A 26,681-nucleotide genomic window follows, 5' to 3' on the forward strand; every position below is an offset into this window, starting at 1 on the left:
TTATCCTATGCTTTAACTTGCTGTAACTCTGCTTTATAAATTTTATAAAGTTACTTCCCTACTTTATAAATGACCATTATTGTGGAACTGGTGGGCAGTTAGAAAATTTTACTACTAACAGAGATACAAAAGTGGGCGGTAGGTATAAAAAGGTTGACTACCCCTGCTCTAGCCTGACCAGGCTGTGGCGCAGTAGGTAGAGGGTCAGATTGGGACGCAGAGGACCCAGGTTCAAGGCCCTGAGGTCGCTGGCTTGAGCAAGGGGTTACTTGCTCTGCTGTAGCCCCTCCCCCATCAAGGCACATATGAGAAAGCAATCAATGAACAACTAAGGAGACTAAGCAGCTGCAACGAAGAGTTGATGCTTCTCATCTCTCTTCCTTCCTGTCTGTCTGTCCCTCTCTCTGTCACACACACACACATACACAAACAAAATGCTCTAAATAGCTTTTTCTGAAAATGTGACTACATTTCAGAGTACCAGTTTGTCTTGTTTTAAAAAGGAAAGAAGAATGAAGATAATAATGTCTTGAAGATATTAGCAGGTTTCGAAAAACAATAAAGCTCTTCCAGCACATTAATTTATACAGAATGAGGTCCAAACTCAGGACCCTAGGGTAAGTTCTCTATTTCTCACCTATAAGCATTTTAAAGGTTATGTAGCTTTTCTAGAGCAAAACTGCTTCCCAATATCCACCAAGCTAAGAAAAAGCAACTATATGACTAAAGCTGTACATTTTTTTGTGTATGTGATAGAGACAGAGACAGAGACAGAGAAAGGGACAGAGAGACAGGAAGGGAGAAAGAGGAGAAGCATCAATTCCTTGTTGTGCACCTTAGTTGTTCACTGATTGCTTTCTCATATGTGCCACAACCAATCCCTTGCTCAAGCAGGTGACACTGGGCTCAAGCTGGTGAGCCTTGCTCAAACCAGATGAGCCCGTACTCAAGCCGGTGACCTCGGGGTTTCGAACTTGGGTCCTCTACGTCTCTGTCCGATGCTTTATTCATTACGCCACTGCCTGGTCAGGCTAAGGCTGTAAATTTTAAAAAGGAAATTTAATGCTTGGGTCATAGATGCAATAAAATGACACCACTTCAGAGCTGTACTGCAATGAAAAATATTACAGAATATTAGGTAAAGGAGTGAACTCAAAAGATATTTTAGGGGGCCCTGACATATTCTGAGAAATGTAATACATCATTTTAGCATTCTTACAGATTAGCACAAAGCTAAGTAAATTTCATCCACAAAACGAGAAATTATTCCCCCAGGAATGTGGCACTTGCCCAGTAAAAGAACCTCACCTTGGATTTATTCCAAAAGGGGCTCTCATTGCTCTGTGGCAACTCCTGAAAGGAGGGCAGTCCAATTATAGTAGAATAAATCCCCCCAAAAAGCTGATCTCTGTTCATAGCAACAGGAGAGCCTTGCTGTGAAGCTAGAGGACAGGTACACAAATAAATTTGTATGACTTTATCTATGAAATTTAAAAAATGCAAATGTTAACACTGTTAACACATATGCATTATAATCTTAGCAATGAGCAGCAAAGGTTTAAAACCTGAATCTTAAATTAACTATAATATATGTTAGTATTAAAAATTACCCTGTTTTCAACAATTAAACTAGAAATTGCTAACCAAAAATGAGAAACTATAATTAGTCCTTTATGGCTATTGCATTAACTACCACAGCATACTGAGATTATAAAGGCCATTTTAAAGAACTGTATCTAAAAACCAAATCTTCAAAGAAATTTATGATAGATGTTTCTTACCTCATAAATGTTGGGGTGCCACATTTTGGTCAAGAATCTGAAGGTAGGTGGTGAATATGGGTAGTCAATAGGAAATTTTATATGCGCCTGAAAAGGAAAAAAAAAACAGAAAATGCTAATAAATGAGACTACAGGTTATTCATCTGCCTAATAATTCACCCTATTACACCTCAATGAAACAAAACTCCTTTGTATAGAGCAGACTCTAGGAACTAAAACAGCTCACATATATTTTGTTCACCCCAATGTTAGGGTTATCATTAGCATGCTCTTAAGACATATTTATAAGAGTTTATGTTAGATCCACAAAACTCAACAGCTACATAATTTTTAATTGAACTCACATGAGTTAAACTAATATGAAGAGGTGTGTCATATTAGTTAAAATAAGGTATATGATATAAAACAAAGTGAGTTTTTTTACTCACATAATCTAACCACCACCCAGAAAATAAATGCTACGATTTTGAAGTAGCTCCTTCCAGTGGTTCTTTGATGCATTTATGTTTATTTCCTTATATAACTTATTTCCAAAGATTTGAATATATTTTATACTGTTCTTTCTATGTCATATTATAAACATTTTCCTATCTCATAAAATAACCTCCAAATGTATTACTGCTAGTATCTGCATAATGTTCCATCGTATGACTATATATATAGATGTATCCGTTTTTTAAAAATTATTTCCTGCCTGACCAGGCAGTGGCACAGTGGATAGAGCATCAGATTGGGATGCGGTTCGAGACCCCAAGGTCGCCAGCTTGAGCACGGGCTCATCTGGTTTGAGCAAAGCTCACCAGCTTGAGCCCAAGGTCAATGGCTTGAGCAAGGGGTTACTCGGTCTGCTGAAAGCCCCCGGTAAAGGCACATATGAGAAACCAATCAATGAACAACTAAGGTGTCACAACGAAAAACTGATGATTGATGTTTCTCATCTCTCTCTTCCTGTCTGTCCTTATGTAGCCCTCTCTCTGACTCTCTGTCTCTGAAAAACAAACAAACAAAAAAACAACAACAAAGAAACCCACAATTATTTTCTTACTTTGGGGCACTTGGGTTTTTTCATTCTTTTGCTATTGTAAATAGTGCTACACTGAATGTCCTTCACAGTATTTCAAAAATAAAGAAATCCAGAAAAAGCCTCATCTAACAATACCAGTAAAAAGGGAGTGAAGAAGGGAATGAAAAGTCAAGCTAATAAGCTAAGGACATTAGTGAAAATGGCAGCATCAGAACCCTGAAAATTTCTTACTTCAATAAAAGCAATAAGCCTGACCAGGTGGTGGCACAGTGGATAGAATGTCGAACTGGGATGTTGAGGGCTCAGGTTGGAAACCCCTACATCGTCAGCTTGAGTGAGGGCTCACCATCTTGAGCATGGAATCACAGACATGACCTCAAGGTCACCAGCTTGAGCCCAAAGATTGCTGGCTTAAAGCCCAAGGTTGCTGGCTTGAGCAACGGGTCAATGGTTCAACTGAAGCCCTCCCCCCCCCATCAAGGCACTTATGAGAAAGCAATAAATGAACAACTAAAGTGCTGCAACAAGAAGTTGATGCTTCTCATCTCTCTCCCTTCCTGTTTGTCCCTGCCTAGGCCTCCCTCTCTCTTTCTCTTGCTAAAAAATAATAATAATAATAAAGTAAAATAAAATAAAATAAAATAAAAGCAATAAGAAAGTTGTCAAAAATCCTTCAGAATCTAGAAAATAACCAAAGGCTTACAGCAATTGAGGAAGTATCTATTCAAGAAAAACAGCTGAACCTCAGTAATAATAGTGGATTTTGTGGGGTTTTAGCTTGCTCCAGCCTCTGTGCTGCTCTCCAGAGCCATGGTAGCCTTAATACTAACATCTCCCACTTGAAATGAAGACCAACAGCCACAAAAGGAACTGGAACTTCTTCAAGGCCTTACTCCTAAAGAATTGTCTTTGTTTGACCTTTCTGGTGGTTCCCTAGAAGAACTCACTTGCCTCTTTGATCAAACAATAGACTAACCAAAAATTACACAGTAATAGGAAAAGCTGGTATGTGAGAAGTCCATGAAAGCACTGAAGAGCTCTGACAAACTCCTAAGAATATAGAAGACTGGGACAATGTGGGGCTGTGCATATGCCCAGGCTATGTGTCCATACTCAGGAAAGTTATGAGAATTAGAAGACCCTAAACTAGCACCTCTGTCTGAACTTGAGGATCTGCACAAGAAGGAAATGAGAGCTAAGGCAGTGTTCCCAACTAAGTAAAGGCATGCAGAGCTCCTCTATAATGGCCAGGAGATGGGTGAGGAGAGAGAAGAGAAATTTATGGAAATTCCAGTTGTCTTCTTTCCATTTAGAAATAAAAAGACTAAAATTCATACAATAATTCATGAAACCCAGAATAGCCAAAACAATCTAAAAATAACTAGACAACTAAATCTTTCAATTTTAAAACATACTACAAATCTACAGTGATCAAAGAACTTTGGTACTAGCATAAGGCCAATTCAGTGGGATCTGAAAAACCCTTTTCCAAATTGTGCTGAGACAATTGGATATGAAGTTATATCTTTTGAAATAGCCAGAAGACTTTGTTCTTTTATTATTATTTTAAAATTTTATTGATTTTATTGGGGGAGGGGTATCAACTCTCAGTAGCTGCTTCAGACTGGGCAAACCCGGGGTTTCAAACTGGCAAACTCAGCATTCCAGGTAGACACCTGACCTACTGTGCCACCACAGGTCAGGTCAGAAGACTATTCTTAACAAGTCCTGCCCTCACGGGAAACTAGTTAACTAGAGCCTAACCTGCTAGGATATTATCAGAACCTCACTGACCTGGTGGAAGGGAACTATAGTACTGATCTCCAGCTCAAATGACCCCCAAGAGGGAAGAACAAATAAGACTCTCTTGCAAAATGTTCCCAGTCCAGAGGCACAGGCTCATTAAAAGACTGAGACCTAACCATAGGAGTATAGGATTCTTCCCATTCTCCCCATACCTTACCACCATATTACTAAGGCCTATCTACAGCAGTCCTTTTTACCTGGTACAAAATATCCAGCTCTCAAGAAAAAATTACATGGCATAAAAAAAGAAAAATCACAAATAGAGGGAGCGAACGTTGGAATTATCAGACTGGAAATTTAAAACAATGATTAATATTCTGTGGTTTCTTTCTTTTTAGGTTTATTTTTAGTATGAGTTGACATATATTAGTTTTAGGTGTACAAAATAGCAATTCAACATTTATATACCTTACATACAGTGATAACCACAATAAGTCACTGTACATAGTTATTACAATAATATTAAACCTACCCCTGTATATAACTTGCCATTTGGATGAAGGAATAAAGATGCTTATCAACACTTGAAACGTTTTTGTACAGGGAAATAAACCATCAACAAAACAAAAAGATAATCTACTGAGTGAGAAAATATTCACCAATAACACATTAGGTAAGGGGTTAATATCCAAAACATATAAGAGACATGTAACACCAAAAAAACAAAACAAAGCCTGACCAGGCGGTGGCGCAGTGGATAGAGCGTCAGACTGGGATGCAGAGGACCCAGGTTCGAGACCCCGAGGTCGCCAGCTTGAGCGCGGGCTCATCTAGTTTAAGCAAAAGCCCACCAGCTTGAACCCAAGGTCGCTGGCTCCAGCAAGGGGTTACTTGGTCTGCTGAAGGCCCACAGTCAAGGCACATATGAGAAAGCAATCAATGAACAACTAAGGTGTTGCAACACGCAATGAAAAACTAATGATTGATGCTTCTCATCTCTCTCCGTTCTTGTCTGTCTGTCCCTGTCTATCCTTCTCTCTGACTCACTCTCTGTCTCTGTAAAAAATAAATTAAAAATAAATAAATAAATAACCAAACTCAAACAATCCAATTAAAAAACGAACAGAAGACCTGCATACACATTTCTCCAAGAGGAGATATAAATGGCCAAGAGATACATGGAAAGATGCTCAAAGTCACTTATCATCGGAGAAGTGCAAATTAAAACCATAATGAGATATCACCTCACATCTGTCAGAATGGCTCTCATCAATAAATCAACAAACAAATGTTGGTGAGAATGTAGAGAAAAAGGAACCTTCTTATACTGTTGGTGGAATTGTAAATTAGTACAACCACTATGGAAAACAGTATGGAGGTTCCTCAAAAATTTAAAAATAGAAAGAACTACATGACCCAGCAATTTCACTTCTAGGTATTTTTCTGAAAAAATGCCAAAACACTAATTCAAAAACACATGCACCCCTATGCTCATTGCAGCATTAACAACAATTGTCAAGATATGCAAGCAACCTAAATGTCCTTCGATAGATGAATGGATAAAGGTAAAGGCAAAGTGGTACAAGCATACAGTTTTATATATTTATATAAAATTTTATAGATATAGATAATTATTTTTGGTATTTTTCTGAAGTGAGAAGCAGGGAGGCAGGCAAACAGACTCCCCGCTTGTGCCCAACCAGGATCTACCTGGCATGCCCACTAGGGGGCAATGCTCTGCCCATCTGGGGTGTTGCTCCAGTTGCAACTGGAGCCATTTTAGCGCCTGAGGCGGAGGCCAAAAAGCCATCCTCAGGGCCTTACAATAAAATATTACTCGGCCATAAAAAAAAGAATGAAATCTTGCCATTTAAGACAATATGAATAGAGCTAAAGGATATGATGCTAGTGAAGTAAGTGAGACAGAGAAAGACAAATAAATATCATGATTTTGCTTATATGTGGCATCTAAGCAAACAAATGAACAAACTAAACAGAAACAAATCATAGATACATAGAACAAATTGATACTCAACAAATGGGACTGGGGTTGGAGGGATGGGTGAAAAAGGTGAAAGTAATTAAGAAGTACAAATTTCCCATTATGCAAATAGTCATGAGATGTAAATTTTAGCAAAGGGAATATAGTCAATAATACTGTAATAATTATGTATGGTGTCACATAGGTACTAAGACTTATCCGGGTGATTACTTCCTGAGGTATATAAATGTCTAATCACTATGTTGTATACCTTAAACTTAATATGTTGTATGTCAACTGTAATTTAAAAATAAATTTTTAAAAAATACAGGAAATGAATCTGAAAGACTGTACCTAAAAATATACAATTGTTATAGAAGTAATTTAGATTCTGAGAGACTCTTTTTTAGGCAATTCATTATATTTTTCTTCACTAAATAGCAAACTCATAAGGACAAGTACCTCACAATACAGATTATGTATCATTACTACATATGCCTCCTCTAAAATGTCCAGGCCACTCCTAAATGTAACCTCAATGAAATCACTGAATTCACCAGACATCTATTTATAGTTATTCAGAAATTGAGCATTTGCTATTATTTTAGTTTATTCAATCATTCAACACATTATTACTGAAATCCAATCTTTCTAACAAAATACTCTAGAACTGTTGTTTCCCCCAAGTACTCTCATGCTACAGAAAACAACAACTTTATTGTCAGGTACCAACATGGGAAGCGAGAAACAAAAACAGTTTTTTTTGTTTTATTTTTTATTTTTTACAGAGACAGAGAGTGAGTCAGAGAGAGGGATAGACAGGGACAGACAGACAGGAACGGAGAGAGATGAGAAGCATCAATCATTAGTTTTTCATTGCGCACTGCAACACCTTAGTTGTTCATTGATTGCTTTCTCACATGTGCCTTGACTGCAGGCCTTCAGCAGACCCAGCAACCCCTTGCTGGAGCCAGCGACCTTGGGTCCAAACTGGTGAGCCTCGCTCAAACCAGATGAGCCCGCACTCAAGCTGGCGACCTCGGGGTCTTGAACCTGGGTCCTTCCACATCCCAGTCCGACGCTCCATCCACTGCGCCACCACCAGGTCAGGCCAAAAACAGTTTTAACACTATCCCTACCCCTGAATGGTTATGATCTAATTGGAAATACAGATAAATAAATTATCACAAATTAACTGCCTTAAATGAGATATCTACTAGGTGGTGCTAAGAGAGCAATGTGAAAGAAATGCAAACTCAGCCTGAGATGGTTAGGGAAGATTTACAAGAGGGTAAAAACTGAGCAAAATTGAGGCCAAAGTGAAAAGGGAACTAAAGGCAGACAGAAAGAATGTAGAAAGGCTTATACATGAACCCTGGTGGTAGAGCGTCAGTCTGGAGTGTGGATATCCTGGGTTTGATTCCTAGTTAGGGCACACAGGAGAAGCTCCCGTCTGCTTCTCCACCCCTCCACCTCTCACTTCTTTCTCTCTCTTTCCTTCCTGCAGACATGGCTCATTTAAAGCAAGTTGGCCCAGGGTGCTGAGGATGGCTCTATGGCCTCCACCTCAGGTGCTAAGAAAAGCTTGGTGGTTGAGCAACAGAGCAATTCCCCATATGGGTAGAAAAATCACCCCCTAGTGGGCTTCCCAGCTGAATTCCGGCCAGGGGTGCACATGGGAGTCTGTCTCTGCTTCCCCTCCTCGCACTAAATAAAAATAAATATTTAAATAAAGATGATCTATTAATTGAGGAATAGTTTATTTTCCAATCCATATCTTTGACTACCAAGAAACATTTCTTCATGTTTATCATTTTGTCTTTGTAAACCATTTTATTTCCCAGATTTTCCTAATTCCAATGTCTCCTCATGCTCCTCATAGCTTTTCTGTCCACTCTTTCTCACATTTCTTAGCTCCTCTCAAGTTCTCCTTTTTAATTTATCATACTCTCACTATAACTTTCCCTGGCTCTCTATTCTCCCAAAATATGACACATTACAAAAACAAAAGATATCTGGGCTAAGAAAAAAGACCTAAAATTCATAACCAAAAGTGATTTAGAAAATAATATATGCAAATGAAGAATACAATGGCTTGAGACACAATTTTGATATTTCTAAATGTGCAGTATTAAAGTAGTTTTGTTATTCCACTATTTTCATACAGAATTTCATCCATGACACAAAACAAATATGAATAGCGAAATGTATTCAAATTTTTCCTGCTACCTCGTTATTAACGTACTATTAAAGTTTCCCAGTACTAAACATAACTATACTTGGTAATAGCTCAGTTGACAGCAAATGCAGTGTTTACTGTTGTATTTGGATTAGTGCCTAGAGTTAGTGTGAAATGAGGACATTCCCACTGCTGAGTTTTTTTCTGCTATGTCATCAGCTCACATCTGCTATAGGATAACATTTCCAACACAACAGCGAAAGCAACCAAAACATGTTTTCTTATTAACTTGCTGAAAGTTTCAAGTCTGTTGATCACCAGTATAAACTACTAAATTGTTCATTAATAGTATGTAAAAAATAAAGTTATACTTACTGATACTGTAATATATGTCACAGGCTTTAAAGTCAAGAAATTCTGAGTCTGTATTGATTAAAAATCTCAATCTAAAAAGTTTAATTTAGAATTACTATAATATTGAATATAATTATCCTAAAATTAAAATGAAATCTATAAAAAGAGAAAATCCCTGTTGCTCTTAATGGACTCCAAACATGTAAACTTCAGATATTTAAGGAGAAGTAAGTAACTCAGTATAAATATTGATAGTAGTCTATTTTACAATACTGTAATAAAAGTATGTCACTTGCAGTTTTTGGAAAGTAAAACCTGTTATTATCCCCCTACCCCCAAAATGCTAGAGGATTCCACTGCATCATCAGCTGAGTTAATGTTAAACAGAATAGTATAAAACACATTTGGACTTTTGGTTAAATATGTCTCACCACCTGTATTTACTGCTGCTTTTTCACAAACTACTGTTAATTAAAAAGGTGTTTTGTTTTTTCTTAAAGTCATAAACTTAGAAGGACAAGTGAGAGGACAAAAAAGCAACAACATTTTGGAAGTTGGAAACCAGAAGGATAAGTAGTAACTAATTTAGAAGACTAGAAAAAATTTAAGCTCTGCTGGTAATCATAAGCAAAGGAGTAGGCTTATTTCCTTCCATAGAACCATGAAAAAGCTTAGAAATTAGAGGCACTGAGTGCAGGTGGTGCTGAAAATAGAAGAACTGGTCAAAAGTCTGCATATAGAATAGTGAAAACCCTCCTGACCAGGCAGTGGCGCAGTGGATAGAGTGTCGGACTGGGATGCAGAGGACCCAGGTTCGAGACCCTGAGGTCGCCAGCATGAGCACAGGCTCATCTGGTTTGAGCAAGAAAAAACCTCACCAGCTTGGACCCAACGTTGCTGGCCTGAGCAAGGGGTTACTCGGTGTGCTGTTAGTCCCCCAGTCAAGGCACATATGAGAAAGCAATCAATGAACAACTAACGTGTCACAATGAAAAACTGATGATTGATGCTTCTCATCTCTCTCCGTTCATATCTGTCTGTCCCTATCTATCCCTCTCTCTGTCTGTCACACAAAAAAAAGAAAAAGAAAAAACTTAAAGATATAACAAACGGGGATTTCTTAATCAGCCCACTCCAACCAAATCACCACACAGTAACACTTAACAGTTCACAAATTTTGCCCTTGCACAGACAGCCAAATTTTCAATTTACTTTTCAGTACTTTCTTCTAAATTTAAGTGGACAAATCTTCAGACATTTATGGAAAGTCTAGAGGCAAAACAAAACAAAAACCCAGAATTCACCTTGAAACGAAAACTAAACAAAACAACAAATCATCAAAAACCATAATAGTCTCAAAATGTTAACAAAGATATGGAATCCACCTGAACTGTGGTAGCACAGTGAAAAGAGTGTCAACCTGGAATGCTGAAATCGCTGGTTTGAAACCACGGGCTTGCCCAGTCAAGGCACATACAAGAAGCAACAATTATGGATTGATGCTTCCTGTTCCTTCCCCCATCTTTTTCTCTCCCTAAAATCAATAAATAAAATCTTAAAAGAAAAAAAAAGATATAAAATCCATAAAATAAAGAGGCCCCAAAAGTGCAGAATAACAAGCAAGGCTTTTTTTTTTTAAGTTAGAAGATGGGAGATAGTGAGACAGAGTCTTGCATGTGCCTCAACCAGGATCCACCTGGCAACCCATCATAGGCCAATGTTCTACTCAACAGAGCTATTTTTAGCACCTAACGCTAACACTCAGACTAACCAACTATACTCAGTGCCCAAGGCCAACACTCAAACCAATCGAGCCACTGGCTGTGAGAGGGAAAAAGGGAGAGAATGGGGAGTGGGAGGAGAAGAGAAACAGATGGTGTGCCCAGATTGGGAATTGAACCCCAAATGTCCATATGCCAGTCTGACGCTCTATCCACTAAGCCAGCTGGCCAGAGCCACCAGGCTTTTGAAAAATTAAAACTATGATAACAAAGAGGAAATGAACACATGCATATATCTGTATGTAGGCTATAAAACAGAACTACAGAAACCTTTCAAAGAATAGAATAAGAAAACAAATGTAAAAAATAAAGAGAAAAAATAATTAGAAGACCAGTTTAGGAAGGTCAACACTCATATAACTGTAATTTTTAAAAGACAATACAGAGGAGAAATTAAGAAAAATTTCTAAAACTAAAGTACACAAGTAGACAGAATCTACTAATGAACAACACAATGAATAAAAAAAACCTACTGCAAGGCATATCATTGTGAAATTTCAGAATACTGGGGACAAAGGAAAGAGCCTATATGATTCCACAGAGTGGGGTTATGTATCAATTATATCTCAATAAACTGGGGGGAGGGACGAATGGGAGATTCACAAAGAAAAAAAATAACTTATCACATAAGACTTCTCAACAACAGCACTGGAAGCAAGAAGACAATGCCTTCAAACTTCTGAGGAAAAATTATTTTAAACCTCTAACTACTCTAACTCAGAAAAACGATCATTCAGTTATTAAAACCAAATAAAAGTAGTTTTAAATATATGAGGGCACAAAAAAAGGTCATAATTATGTACAAGAACCTAAAAGAATCTTGAAAGTATTACAATCAATAAGTAATTCAGCAAATTCATCAAATATAAAGTAATCATACAAACAAAAATCAAAAAGGTCAATATTCTAAGCAACAAATATTTCAAACATAAAAAAAAATCTTAATACTATTTACAGTAGCATTAAAAAAAATACCTGTAGCAGCATTATAATAGACAAGACATGGAAACAACATGTCCATAAACAGGTGAATAAAATGTGGTGTGTAGGAATATAATTCAGCCATTTAAAAAAGAAAGAACCCTGGCCGATTGGCTCAGTGGTAGAGTGTCGGCCTGGCATGCAGGTAGAGTGTCGGCCTGGCATGCAGGAGTCCCAGGTTCGATTCCCGGCCAGGGCACACAGGAGAAGCGCCCATCTGCTTCTCCACCCCTCCCCCTCTCCTTCCTCTCTGTCTCTCTCTTCCTCTCCCGCAGCCAAGGCTCCACTGGAGCAAAGTTGGCCTGGGCGCTGAGGATGGCTCCATGGCCTCTGCTTCAGGTGCTAGAATGGCTCTGGTTGCTACAGACAAACGCCCCAGATGGGCACAGCATTGCCCCCTGGTGTGCATGCCGGGTGGATCCTGGTCAGGCGCATGCAGGAGTCTGTCTGACTGCCTCCCCGTTTCCAACTTCAGAAAAATACAATAAATAAATAAGAAAATGCTGCCATTTGCAAAAATATGGACTAAATTTGAGGGCACTGTGCTAAGTCAAATAAAAAATAACCACCAAAGCCATGGATACGAAGAAGAGGTTGGTGTCTGCCTGATGCAGGAAGGAGGGGGAAGACAAAAGGTACAAATTTCCAATAATAAGTTCTGGGAATATAATGTACAGCATGGTGACTATAGTGAACAATACTGTGTTGTCCATTTGTGAGAGAATAGATTTAAAAGATGTGTGTGATCTCTGTACTGATAACTATAAATAAAAAGCGTAACACACCTATAGATTGAAAGTCTCAATATTATTAAGTTGTCCACTGTACTCCTTGATCTCGAGATGGAAGACAATTCAAAAAAATTTCCAGTAGGTTTTCTGTGAAAATCGACAGGCTGATACTAAAATTTATGTGGAAAATGCATAGGTCTCTGAACAGCCAAAACAACCTAAAAAATAACAATAAAGTTGTAAACATTCACTACTAGACTTCAAGACTTACCATATGCTATAGCTAAGTAAGACTGTTATTTGTACAAGGCTAGAAAAACAAACAAACATAACAGAAGAGTGTGCAGAAATAGAATCATATAAGACCACCTACTTTACAACCAAGACAGCATTGCAATTCAGTGGGAGACAGGATAGTCTTTTCAACAAATGATACTGGAGCAGTTATTAGATATCCACATTGAAAATCACTTTGAGCCTGACCTGTGGTGGTGTAGTGGATAAAACGTCGACCTGGAAATGCTGAGGTAGCCGGTTTGAAACCCTGGGCTTGCCTGGTCAAGGCACATATGGGAGTTGATGCTTCCTGCTCCTCCCTCCCTTCTCTCTCTGTCTCTCTCCTCTCTCTCTTTCCCTCTCTCTCTCCTTTCTAAAATGAATAAATAAATTTTAAAAAAATTTAAAAAAATTAAAAAAAGAAAATCACTTTGACCCTGGCACATAATTTACTGATGAATCATAAACCTAAGTTCAAAACTAAAACTATAGTTTCCAAACAAAATCATGAAAGAATATCTTCATGCTACTGGTCCTAGCAGAGAAGAAATAAAAGGCATCCAAATTGGAAATAAAGAAGTGAAACTAGCCCTGGCCGGTTGGCTCAGTGGTAGAGCGTTGGCCTGGCGTGCGGAGGTCCCGAGTTCGATTTCCGGCCAGGGCACACAGGAGAAGCGCCCACCTGCTTCTCCACCCCCCACCCCCTCCTTCCTCTCTGTCTCTCTCTTCCCCTACCGCAGCCGAGGCTCCATTGGAGCAAAGATGGCCCGGGCGCTGGGGATGGCTCCTTGGCCTCTGCCCCAGGCGCTAGAGTGGCTCTGGTCGCGACAGAGCGACGCCCCGGATGGGCAGAACATCGCCCCCTGGTGGGCAGAGCGTCGCCCCCTGGTGGGCGTGCCGGGTGGATCCCGGTCAGGCGCATGCGGGAGTCTGTCTGACTGTCTCTCCCCGTTTCTAGCTTCAGAAAAATACAAAAAAAAAATACAAATCATCCAAAAACCAGTTGCCAAAAACAGGTTGCATTTCTATACAATAACAATTTTTCCATAAAGTAAACCAAGAAAACAATTCCATTTATAAAGGCATCAGAAAGCATCAGTATAGCAAAGAATAACATCAAAATAAAATACTTAAGAATATACTAAACCAAGGAAGTAAAAGAATTGTACACTGAAAACTACAACGTGTTGTTAAAATTAAAGACAACACAAATAACTGAAGAGACACTCGTGGCTCATGGGTCAGAATTAGTATTTTTAAGAAATCAATACTACCCAAAATGATCTATAGAGTCAATGAAATCCTTATAAAAATTCCAATTATGATTTTCACAAAAATAGAAAAATCCACCCTAAAATGCATATGAAATCTCAAGGGACGCCAAACAGCTAAAACATTTTTTTTTCCCCGATAGACAGGAAGGGAGAGATGAGAAGCATCAAATCATAGTTGTAGCATCTTAGTTATTCATTGATTGCTTTCTCATACATGCTTCCACCAGGGACTACAGCCACTGATGAGTGCATCCCTTGCTCAAGCAGGGTGAGCCCACACTCAAGATGGCGATCTGGGCCCTCAGTGTCCCAGGCCAACACTATATCTACTGCGCCACGGCCGGGTCAGGCTAGCCAAAACAATCTTAAAAAACAAGATTGGAAGTCTCATACTTCCTGATGTCAAAACTTACTATATAAAGTGATGGCCAAATGAGTTTGTAAAATTTGTAGTTTTTGAGTTTGCTCACTTTTAGTGTTAAAAAACGGTGCTGGGCAGCACCAGCTATGTGATCTGTGAAACTGCAAATTACCTGACTGCTTGGGAAGGGCCACTGTCTTGCTAATATGTGTTGGAAGAGAGAGAAGCCATGTTTGCAGAGTGAGAGCAAAGAGAATGCAGGGTGCTGAAGAAGTAGCCAGTTTGTGCAGAAAGTTTGAAGGAGATGGGAACAGAGGTGAGGGGCTTTTGCAAGCTCCACTGAGACTGATGAGGCCTTTAATTCTAGGAAAAAGCAGCGAAGATTCTCCTGGTTGTAGAACCAGAGAATGTGTCAGTGGCTTTGTGAGCTCTGACTGAATGAAGAGGGAAGTGTTTTTTCTCTGTTTGTGTTGCTCATCGGCCTGTGCGAGTCTTGAATAAAGGAATGGCCCACCATTTTTTGGATCCACTGTTTATTGTCTGGCCAAATCCAATGAGAACCTGCATGTGAATGACCATGACTGTGGTGACTACTGGCCATACATAAAGCTAGGGTAATCAAGACAATGTGATATTAGCATAGAGATAGACATACACATTAATGGAAAAAAATAGAGAAATAAAAAAAAGTTCAAATAATTTTGACAAGGTGCCAAGACTATTTAATGAAGAAGGAACGGTCTTTTCAACAAATGATGATGCCTGACCAGTGGTGGCGCAGTGGATAAAGCGTCAACCTGGAAATGCTGAGGTTGCTGGTTCAAAACCCTGGGCTTGCCTGGTCAAGGCACATATGTGAGCTGATGCTTCTGGCTCCTCCCCCCTTGCCTCTCTCTCTCTCTCCCCCCTCTCTAAAGTGAATAAATAAAATCTTTAAAAAAAAAACAAAAAAACAAATGATGAAGGGAAAACTGGGTATCTACATGGAAAAAAATGAAGCTGGACCCTTATCTTATATGATATATAAAAAATAACTCAATGGATCAAAGATATAAATTATAAAGCTCATAAAAGAAACCAGGAGGAAAGATTCATAACATGGGGTTTAGCAATATTTCTAGGATATATCAAAAGCACACCAAAAATAACAATGAGAAAAAAAATGGACATCAAAATTAAAAACATTTATATCAAATGTTACTACCAACAGAGTGAAAAGGTAACCCACAGACTGGGAGAAAATATTTGCAAATCATGTATCTGATAAGGAGTTAATATCTAGAATATATACTGAACTACAACTAAAAAACAACAAAGCAATTAAAAACTAGACAAAGAACTTGAACAGACATTTCTACAAAGAAAATATACAAATGGTCAGTAAGCATATGAAAAAGTGCTCAACATCAACAGTCATTAGGGAAAAGTAAATCAAAACCACAATGAGATACTCTATATCCATTAGGGACGGCAATTATCAAAACAAAACAAAATAAATCTTGGCAAGGAAACATTGTTTGGGGCTGGGAGGAATGTCAAATGGTGCAGCTGCTATGGAAACAATGCAGTAGTTCCTCAAAAAAATTAAAAATAGAATAACTATATTATGCACCAACACAGATATGAGCACACCTATGTTCATAAAGCTTATTCGTTAACAGCCAAATGGCGAAAGCAACCCAATTATCTACCAATGGATAAACAAAATGTGGTATAAACATACTATGAAATATTATTCTGATTTATTTTTATTTTTTTACAGAGACAGAGAGAGAGTCAGAGAGAGGGATAGACAGGGACTGGCAGACAGGAATGGAGAAAGCTGAGAAGCATCAATCATCAGTTTTTCGTTGCAACACCTTAGTTCAGGGGTCCCCAAACATTTTACACAGGGGGCCAGTTCACTGTCCCTCAGACCATTGGAGGGCCAGAATATAGAAAAAACTATGGACAAATATCTATGCACCCTGCACATATCTTATTTTAAAGTAAAAAAAACAAAACAGGAACAAATACAATATTTAAAATAAAGTACAAGTAAATTTAAATCAACAAACTGACCAGTATTTCAATGGGAACTATGGGCCTGCTTTTGGCTAATGAGATGGTCAATGTGCTCCTCTCACTGACCACCAATGAAAGAGGTGCCCCTTCCACTGGATAAATAGCCTCAGAGGGCTGCATGCGGCCCGCGGGCCACAGTTTGGGGACCCCTGCCTTAGTTGTTCACTGATTGCTTTCTCATATGTGCCTTGACCGTGGGACTACAACAGACTGAGTAACCTCCTGCTGGAGCCAGTGACCTTGGGTCCAAGCTGATGAGATTTGCTCAAACCAGATGAGCCCACACTCAAGCTGGCGACCTCAGGGTCTCGAACCTGGGTCTTCTGCATCCCAGTCCTACGCTCTATCCACTGCACCACCGCGTGGTCAGGCTTATTCTGCTTTAAAAAGGAAAAAAATTACAAGCACTGATGACCCATAAAGATATATTATCTTAAGTGAAATAAGCCAAATACCGTATGATTCTACTTATATGAGTTACCTGGAATGGTCAAACTCAGAGACAGAATGGTGGCCAGGGGCTGGGGAGAGGTGAGAATAGGGAGTTATTGTTTAATGGTTTGGGATTTCAGTTTCACAAGATGAAAAATGTTTGGGAAATAAAAAGGTGGTGAGTGTTACACAACAATGTGAATGTACTTAATGCCACTGAACTACATACACTTACATATATTTTAATTTATTTTTTTTTTAATTTTTCCGAAGCTGGAAACGGGGAGGCAGTCAGACAGACTCCCGCATGCGCCCAACCGGGATCCACCCGGCACACCCACCAGGGGGGCGATGCTCTGCCCCTCTGGGGCGTCGCTCTGTTGCATCCAGAGCCAGTCCAGCGCCTGAGGCAGAGGCCACAGAGCCATCCCCAGTGCCCGGGCCATTCTTGCTCCAATGGAGTCTCACTGCGGAGGGGAAGAGAGAGACAGAGAGGAAGGAGAGGAAGGAGAGGGGGAGGGGTGGAGAAGCAAATAGGCGCCTCTCCTGTGTGCCCTGGCCAGGAATCGAACCCGGGACTTCTGCACGCCAGGCCAACGCTCTACCGCTGAGCCAACCGGCCAGGGTCTACACTTACATATATTTTAATACAAATACATTATCTTTATGATATTGGATTAGGCAAAATTCTTCAGTAGAACATAAAAGGTACTAACCACAGAAGAAACATAAATTTGACTTCTTTAAAAAAAGAACTTTTACTTGATCAGGAGGTGTCACTGTGGATAAAGTGTAGGCCTGAAATGCAGAGGACCCTGGTTCGAAACCCCAATGTCACTGGCTTGAGCATGGCTCACCAGCTTGAGTGCAGGGTCACTGGCTTGAACGTGGGATCATAGACATGACCCCATGGTTACTGGCATGAGCCCAAGGTCAGTGGCTTGAGCAAGGGGTCACTTGCTCTGCAGGAGCCCTTCCCCCCCAGTCAAGGCACATATGAGAAAGCAATCAATGAACTATGGAGGTGCAACAAAGAATTGATGCTTCTCTCTTCCTTCCTGTCTGTCTCTATCAATCCCTCTGTCACCACCACCCCCAAAAAATCCATTTGTAGATATATACCCAACAGAAGGTTTATATTTTCACCAAAATACATGAACTGAAAGGTTCATGGTAGCAACAGTCATACAAAGTTTTTAACTACCCAAATGGCCATAAATAGTTGAGTAGGTAAAGTAGAAGTGATTTAATAGAATGCTATTATTAGCAATGAGAATAAAAGATCTAAAACTACACATAACAATATGAATACAATACATAAACATAGCTTTGAAAGAAGCCAGACACAAAGAAGATTCATGCTATATGAATTAACTTATAATAAAATTCAAGAACAAGCTGTTAGAAATTAGAATTATTCCATGGAGTAGGAAGATAGTTCTGGAAGGAAACACAAGAAAGGGCTCTCTTATGGTGCTAATAACAGCCTTTTCCTTGATCTGGCTATTTCAAGATATACGGTTGTCCCAGTTTGTGAAAATTCATTAAGCTCTGTACTTACGACATATGTACTTCTAGCAGAGTTCAGAGAGATAAATTACTGATAAGTACTTTAGAATACTATGTAAATGGGACAAGAAGGTCAATCAGCTCCACCAGAAACAAACAATGCAAAATGGCTCAACTGAGATCATTATTTATTGTAGTCATATTAAAACAATGAAAATTAATCTAAACCAAAATTATAACTAAATGTTCAGGATGAGAGAAATAATGAGTGTGTTTATGGGATGCAGTGCTACCATAATGCAAGAAAGTTTCACTTTCCCTAGTAAAAAGTCAATAGTTAATAAAAAACTAAAAACAACAAAGGGATGACCCTGGCCAGTTGGCTCAGTGGTATAGTGTTGGCCCGGCATGTAGAAGTCCCAGGTTCGATTCCCAGCCAGGGCACACAGGAGAGGCGCCCATCTGCTTCTCCACCCTTCCTCTTCTCCTTGTCTCTGTCTCTCTCTTCCCCTCCCGCAGCCAAGGCTCCATTGGAGCAAAGTTGGCCCTTGTGCTGAGGATGGCTCCATGGCCTTCACCTCAGGCTCTAGAATGGCTCCGATTGCAATGGAGCAACACCCTAGATGGGCAGAGTATCGACCTCTGATGGGCATGCCAGGTGGATCCTGGTCGGGAGCATACAGGAGTCTGTGTGCACCCCCCAACCCTGTACATCTCACTTTGGAAAAATACCAAATAAATAAATAAATAAATAAATAAATAAATAAATAAAGGGACAAAAATACCCATCAGCCCTGACTGGTCATCAGTGCAAAGCACCGAAGTTGCCAGTTTGGTCCTGGGGTCACCAGCTCCAGCTTGATCTCGAGGGTGCTGGCTTGATACCGAGGGTGCCAGCTTGACCCTGAGGTCGCCAGTTGGAGACCCTGTCAGGGCATGTATGAGAAACAATCAATGGGTGCACAATTAAGTGCAACAAGAGTTCATGCCTCTCTCTCTCTCTCTCTCTCCCTCTCTCTGCCTTCCCCTCTCTCAAAAACAGCAATACAAATATTTAGAAACAAGAGGGGAAATACCAAAACCTAAGGTTGAATAGATTTAGCCATTAATAACAATTATGTTGCATTTTGGCCTCTCATAGAGTTTCTACTATATAACCACATGCTACAGGTAATCCATGAGTGATTTATTATGGATAACCTATTGATTAGAACCTTGGGCATTCTTGATCTGAATACATTAGCTTAAAGCTAAAAAGTTTGTATGCTTTCAGTCACAAGGCATTCCAGTGCTAAGGAATTTTTCCTCTAGGTTCTTTCTGCCCTTATTAACAATTTAGCACCTCTTATGTTTACATTTATTAACAGTGGCAAATAAAATTACTAGACCAGTTTTGAGAGTATCCCTAAGACAAGTTAAAAATGATTATGCACAATTCTAAAAGTTCAGTACATAAAATAAAAATAAATATTAGTTTTTCTAAATTTTTTCATGAAATACTTTAATTACATCACATACTTTCTCTAGCATGACACCAAAAGTTAAAAACTCTAAAGAAGCCTGGCCTGTGGTGGTGCAGTGGATAGAGCATCAACCTGGAAGACTGAGATCACCAGTTTGAAACCTGGGGCTTGCCCAGTTAAGGCACATATGATGAGCAAGCAATGAACAACTAAGTGAAGCAACTATAAGTTGATACTTCTCACTCCTGCCCCCTCTGTAAAATCAATAAATAAAATCTTTAAAAAAAAGACTCTAAAGAAAATTATTAATGAGTTTTATAGCATGAAAATTAATTCTATATAACATAGCAAAAAAAAAATCATATAGTTAAAGGCAAAAACTACAAACTGGAAAAACTGTGACCTCTGACAGTGCTTCTAAGGCAATGGTTCTCAACCTTTCTAATGCCGTGATCCCGCAATACAGTTCCTCATGTTGCGGTGACCCCAAACCAAAAAATAATTTTGGTGGCTACTTCATAATTTTAATTTTGCTACAGTTGTGATTCGGAATGTAAATACCTGATATGCATTATGTATTTTCCGATGGCTTTAGGCGACCCCACTGGGGTCGCGACCCACAGGTTGAGAACCGCTGTTCTAAGGCATAATGACAAAACTATCCACAGTAAAAAGGTAAAGGATATAAAAAAGCCAGAAAAGAGAAATATACTCCACTACTTAGCAACCTACTCATGGACTCTCTAGGATTTCAAGAAGCATAATAGAAAACCACCCCATACGCAAAATGAGTCAGCAACTTTTTAAAATATAGGATAATATTTTTTGTGTACACCATTAGGTTAGGACAGTGTTCGACAAACCTCGGCTCACGAGTCACATGCAGCTCTTTGACCCCTTCAGTGTGGCTCTTCCACAAAATATCACATGTGAGCGTTACTTCGATAAGGAATGTACCTATCTATATAGTTTAAGTTTAAAAAATTGGCTCTCAAAAGAAATTTCAATTGTTGTACTGTTGATATTTGGCTCTGCTGACTAATGAATTTGCCGACCACTGGGTTAGGAAATACATGGCATATAGAGAGAAATATATGCCAACTGTCAAGTTTATCAAAGCAAAAGAAGGAATTTAATAGCAATCTGACTAAATAAATACTATCTTCTGTACTCCTGTCTAATTAAACACCAAAGAAAGGTACACATTCTTGAGCAGGAGGCTGAAATAAGTGAGCCAGGCAATCAGTAATAGGCATGCATGACAACTAAAGGGGGTAAATTAGCTTAAGCTTATCAGACATGAAGGAGAAAAAGTCTAGATTTTCCTAGTGGTAAAGACAAAAGAGAAAAACCAAACAAACCTCTAACTCTCTTTATCATATCAAATGATATTCAATAAAATTTTATTACCAAAGATGAAAGCAGATCAATAAATGATACCTCGAGTGACAGTCATTTGGAAAACTGAAAAGATTTAAAACCCCTTTCTTCCCTAATCCTTATTTTACTGCTAAATGATAATAAATCTTAACAGAAATATTTTTCTTTTTTCTTCTTTTTTCTTCTTTTTTTTTGAGAGAGAAGCATCAACTTGTTGCTCTGTTTAGCTGTCTGTGCACTAATTGCTTCTCATACGTGCCTTGGCCAGGAATTGTACTGGTGACCTTGGGCTCAAGCTGGCAACCTCCGGTTCAAGCCAGCAACCTCAAGATTGTGTAGACAACCCCTTGCTTAAGCCAGCAATCCTGTGCTTAAGCTGGCAACCTCAGTTTTGAATCAGTGACTTCAGCATTCCAGGTCAGTGCTCTATTCACTGTGCCACCACCAGTCAGAAATCAGGAATTTCTTTTTCTTTTTTAATTCAGTTAAGTGGACAGGAGGCATTGAGACAGACTCCAGCATTCCCCCCACCAGGATCCACCCAGCAAGCCCACTAGGAGGGGCATGCTCTGCCAATCTGGGGCACTGCTTTGTTACTCAGCAACTGAGGCTCTTCCCAGTGCCTAAGGCAGAGGCCATGGAGCCATCCTCAGTGCCCAGGGCCAACTTGCTCTAATTGAACCAGTGGAGGGGAAGAAAGAGAGAGAGAGAGAGAGAGAGAGAGAGAGAAGCAAGAGGGGGAGGGGTGGAAAAGCAGATGGGTGCTTCTGTGTGAACTGACCGGGAAGTGAACCCAGGATATCTACATACCGAGCCAATGCTCTAACACTGAGCAAACTGGCCAGGGCCCAGAAATTTCTTAAGCATAGAAAATAGTTCTTCATTAAAACTGCAAAGGACTGGCCCTGGCCGGGTTGCTCAGTAGATAGAGCATCGCCCCAGTGCACCAAGGTCATGGGTTGGAACCCTGGTCAGGGCACATACAAGAAGTAACCAATGAGTTTACAACTAAATGGAACTAAGTGGAACAATGAGTTAATGCTTTATTTTCTCCCTCTCTCTCTCACTCTCTCTCTCCGTTTCTCCCTCTCCCCTCCTTCACTCTCTCATATCAATGGGGGGGAAAAATTGCAAAGGACCAAGTAAGATCTTATCTTCCATTATCCAATTATTGAAGAATAGCTTGTTAGCCTGACCAGGTGGTGGCACAGTGGATAGAGTGCCAACCTGGGACACAGAGGACCCAGGTTTGACACCTTAAGTCACTGGCTTAAGCACAAGCTCACAGACATGACCTCGTGGTTGCTGGCTTGAGCCCAAAGTTGTTCGCTTGAGCAAGGGGTCACTGGCTTGGCTGATATCCCAGGGTCAAGGCACATATACGAAAGCAATCAATAAACAACTAAAGTGCCGCAACGAAGAATTGATGCTTCTCATCTCTTTCCTTTCCTGTCCGTCCCTATCTGTCCCTCTCTCTAAAAACAAAGAAAAAGAGTAGCTTATTAAAAGTTGACACCGAGGCAACTATTTTTGTTTTTACATCATCACCAGAAGAGAAAAACGTATGTCAGACACACCAGTCAAAAATGAAAATTTGATATTATACAACCATTAAACTGTGAAAATTCTTATTTTAAACATACATGAATTTAAAAATGAACAAATGTGACACACAGTGAACACATTTAGAAAAGGTATTGACAGCAATAGTTCGACTTAGTCGAATAGAGTTAAGGCACAGTGTTGTGGAATTTTATGCCGTGTCACTCACTATCACAAGATGTTGCATCCTCATTGTCTCAAAATGGTACTTGCTGTTTACAAACTAATAAATAATAGAAAATGATAGGGGGAAGCCACTAAGCATCAGAAGGAAAGGGAAAGGTAATAAAGTACAAAGTTATACTAAAGGCTAAGATGTCAGGAGAAAAAGAGGCTTATGTACCAATATCTGGCCTGTAAATAAAGTACTAATCCCAACCAAGAGAATTTTCTTCTTTCTATGAAAGTACTTAGAAAATATGCATTTCTGAAATGCAATTATATTAAAATAAAATAGCTTGGAAACCCACAAGGACTATCGCTAACTATTAAGCCTACCTTTAAATAACCAAATTTTATTTTACTAAGTCTAAAACCATCTGGAAAACAAAACAAACTTAAGCCCTCAAATACTCTGTCATATAAAAATACATGTAAAATTTACCTTGTCTATTAAAAAAAATCCTAGTTCTGATGTTTTTCAAAATAAAGATGTAAAAAGCAAAAGCAGTATCTAAGAGTCTATCATATCTTAAGATTTTATGAGTCCATTTTTAATAATTTACATAAATAATTTTTGCAGACACTGAAAATATGACTTTCCACATTAAAAATATATTCTCAAGGATTTAAAACTATCAGGCAGATCACAGATTCTAAAGTAAACTTGGGCAATGAGCCTAAACTTATTTAAATATAAACTGTCCTTTCAGCTTATGAGTATCCAAGTGTGTCAGCATAGGGGAGATATTAACCTACCAAGCAATAAAATACACAAAGAGAAATGACAGTAGTAACTGCAAATACGGATGAGATAATTAACACTTTCAAACTAAGAAATTTATAAAGGCTGAATGGTTTTCAAAGTATTTTCATACTGCTCTCAAATAGAGGAACCATAATTCAGTGTATTTTTAAAAGATACTAAATGCACTCTTCTATTAACTAAAATGTAAAGAAAATAGATTATTAGGGTGATAATATTAATAAAATTATATAGGTTTCAGGACTACAATTCTGTAACACATCATCTGCATACTGTATTGTGTGTGTTCACCACCCAGTCAAGTCTCCATCCATCACCATTTATCCTCCCTTTACCCTTTGCTAACTCCTCCTATTCCCCAAGAAAACAATTATATGGCAGAATCCTAGAGTTAAATGCAAAGGTTAGCAATAATTAGAAATGGAACATTTATGCCATATTGAAGATCATAAATTTCCAAAGATCTAAGCTTGACAAAATATAATTACCAGTATTACCTTCACCTGTTCCCCTGGTAACTGTTTTCACATTTTCTTTAATTTCTGATTAGAACATAATGGTGCCTGACCAGGTGGTGGCACAGTGGACAGAGCGTCAGACTGGGACAGAGGACCCAGGTTCGAAACCTTGAAGTTGCCGGCTTGAATGCAAGCTCATACAGCTTGAGCACGAGCTCACCAGCTTGAGTACAGGGTCGCTGGCTTGAATGTGGGACCACAAACATGACGCCATGGTCGCTGGCTTGAGCCCAAACGTCTCTGGCTTCAGCATGGGGTCACTCGCTCTACTGAAGTCCTCCAGTCAAGGCACATATGAGAAAGTAATCAATGAACAACTAAGGAGCTGCAACAAAGAATTAATGCTTCTCATCTCTCTCCCTTCCTGTCTGTCTATCCCTATGTCTCTCCCTCTCTCTCACTCTTTCACCAAAAAAAGAAAAAAAGAGAAGAAGAATGTAATTGTAAGAAGACATTTTATAGGAGAGTAAGGAGCACTATCCAGTGATAATGGCAAGACAGCATTCAAAACCTAATTTAGTCTTCGTGATGATTCTGAAGCTACTTCAGGGCACTACATCAAAACTATTATTATTTTTTTTTTTTTTTTTTTTTTTTTTTTTTTTTTCATTTTTCTGAAGCTGGAAACAGGGAGAGACAGTCAGACAGACTCCCGCATGCGCCCGACCGGGATCCACCCGGCACGCCCACCAGGGGCGACGCTCTGCCCACCAGGGGGCGATGCTCTGCCCATCCTGGGCGTCGCCATGTTGCGACCAGAGCCACTCTAGCGCCTGAGGCAGAGGCCACAGAGCCATCCCCAGCGCCCGGGCCATCTTTGCTCCAATGGAGCCTTGGCTGCGGGAGGGGAAGAGAGAGACAGAGAGGAAAGCGCGGCGGAGGGGTGGAGAAGCAAATGGGCGCTTCTCCTGTGTGCCCTGGCCGGGAATCGAACCCGGGTCCTCCGCACGCTAGTCCGACGCTCTACCGCTGAGCCAACCGGCCAGGGCCAAAACTATTATTAACATCACTCAGTAATGTGCTACAGGTAGATATGTGAAAGTGAATTTGTATTTTATATGCAAGGATAGGTAGGCCCTGGCCGGTTGGCTCAGTGGTAGAGCATCGGCATGGCGTACAGGAGTCCCGGGTTCGCTTCCCAGCCAGGGCACACAGGAGAAGCGCCCATCTGCTTCTCCACCCCTCCCCCTCTCCTTCCTCTCTGTCTCTCTCTTCCCCTCCCGCAGCCAAGGCTCCATTGGAGCAAATTTGGCCCAGGCGCTCAGGATGGCTCTGTGGCCTCTGCCTCAGGCACTAGAATGGCTCTGGTTGCAGCAGAGCAACACCCCAGATGGGCAGAGCATCGCCCCCTGGTGGGCATGCCGGGTGGATCCCGGTCGGGCGCATGCGGGAGTCTGTCTGACTGCCTCCCCGTTTCCAACTTCAGAAAAATACAAAAAAAATAAAAATAAATAAAAAAATAAACAGGTTAACTTTGCCTATATGCAATTATTCTGAGTTTGAAAAAAATTCTAAATGAGTAGAATCAGTGCCCAAAACAAAGTTACCACCTAAACCTTATAATAGTATAAAACAGAATATGAGCCAAGATTTCTTAACTTATACATAAGAAATTAAAGATATTTACTTAGGGCTTTAGCCCTTATTAAGGAACAATTCTGAACAAAAAATTCTCACGGCACTTATTACTAATGTAAGTAAAACAGTTACTATGTCTTTCAACAATTAGTCCATTAGTGTACAGTTAAAAAAATAAAAAAGTTAACAATATCAGTCTGATCAACTAGCTGACCTATTTCATACATACAAGTCTCACTCTCACACAAACACATGAAGCTAAACGTTACCTGATGAGTTAAATAATATCTAAAAATAACCTTCAAGTGTAGTTCACTTTAGGAAATAACACTTTCCAACCTAAAATCATTTAAAAGTCAATATTAATTTTCGCTTCAACACAGAAGAAATCTAAGTATTAATCTCTTCTCTTCTGACTCGAACAAAATGATAGTAAGAAGGATATATATATATACACTCATAAGAATGAAGAAAATGGAAAAAAAAAAGAATGAAGAAAATGGGATCAGATAGCAGACCAAATATCAAGAGAATTTTGCAATATGGAAAAGATGAATTTAGCAGACCTGAGAAGGCTGAAAACATAACTGTGTGAGAGATGGGACAAGAGAGATAGAAACAAGCTCAAGTGTATAGGAAAACCTGCACAGGCTTAGGATCTGAACAGTTGGTATTTCTGAAAGTCAAGATGTGAGATGGGACGAAAAATTAAAAAATGAAAAATGTATAAAGTTTAAAAGT

The 26,681-nt window shown here is 39.5% G+C and overlaps 1 protein-coding gene across 1 annotated transcript in view; it reads right to left on the bottom strand.

Annotated features, from left to right (window-relative positions):
- Window positions 1–26,681, bottom strand: part of UBE2R2 (ubiquitin conjugating enzyme E2 R2) — a 125,843-nt gene that overhangs the window by 35,026 nt on the left and 64,136 nt on the right. The window contains exon 2 of the mRNA XM_066256910.1: window positions 1,782–1,868. Coding sequence (XP_066113007.1) covers window positions 1,782–1,868 — 87 coding nt within the window. The remainder of the gene's footprint in view (window positions 1–1,781; window positions 1,869–26,681) is intronic.

The sequence above is a fragment of the Saccopteryx bilineata genome, chromosome 2 (assembly GCF_036850765.1).
Source record: "Saccopteryx bilineata isolate mSacBil1 chromosome 2, mSacBil1_pri_phased_curated, whole genome shotgun sequence".
In the NCBI taxonomy this organism is placed as follows: domain Eukaryota; kingdom Metazoa; phylum Chordata; class Mammalia; order Chiroptera; family Emballonuridae; genus Saccopteryx; species Saccopteryx bilineata.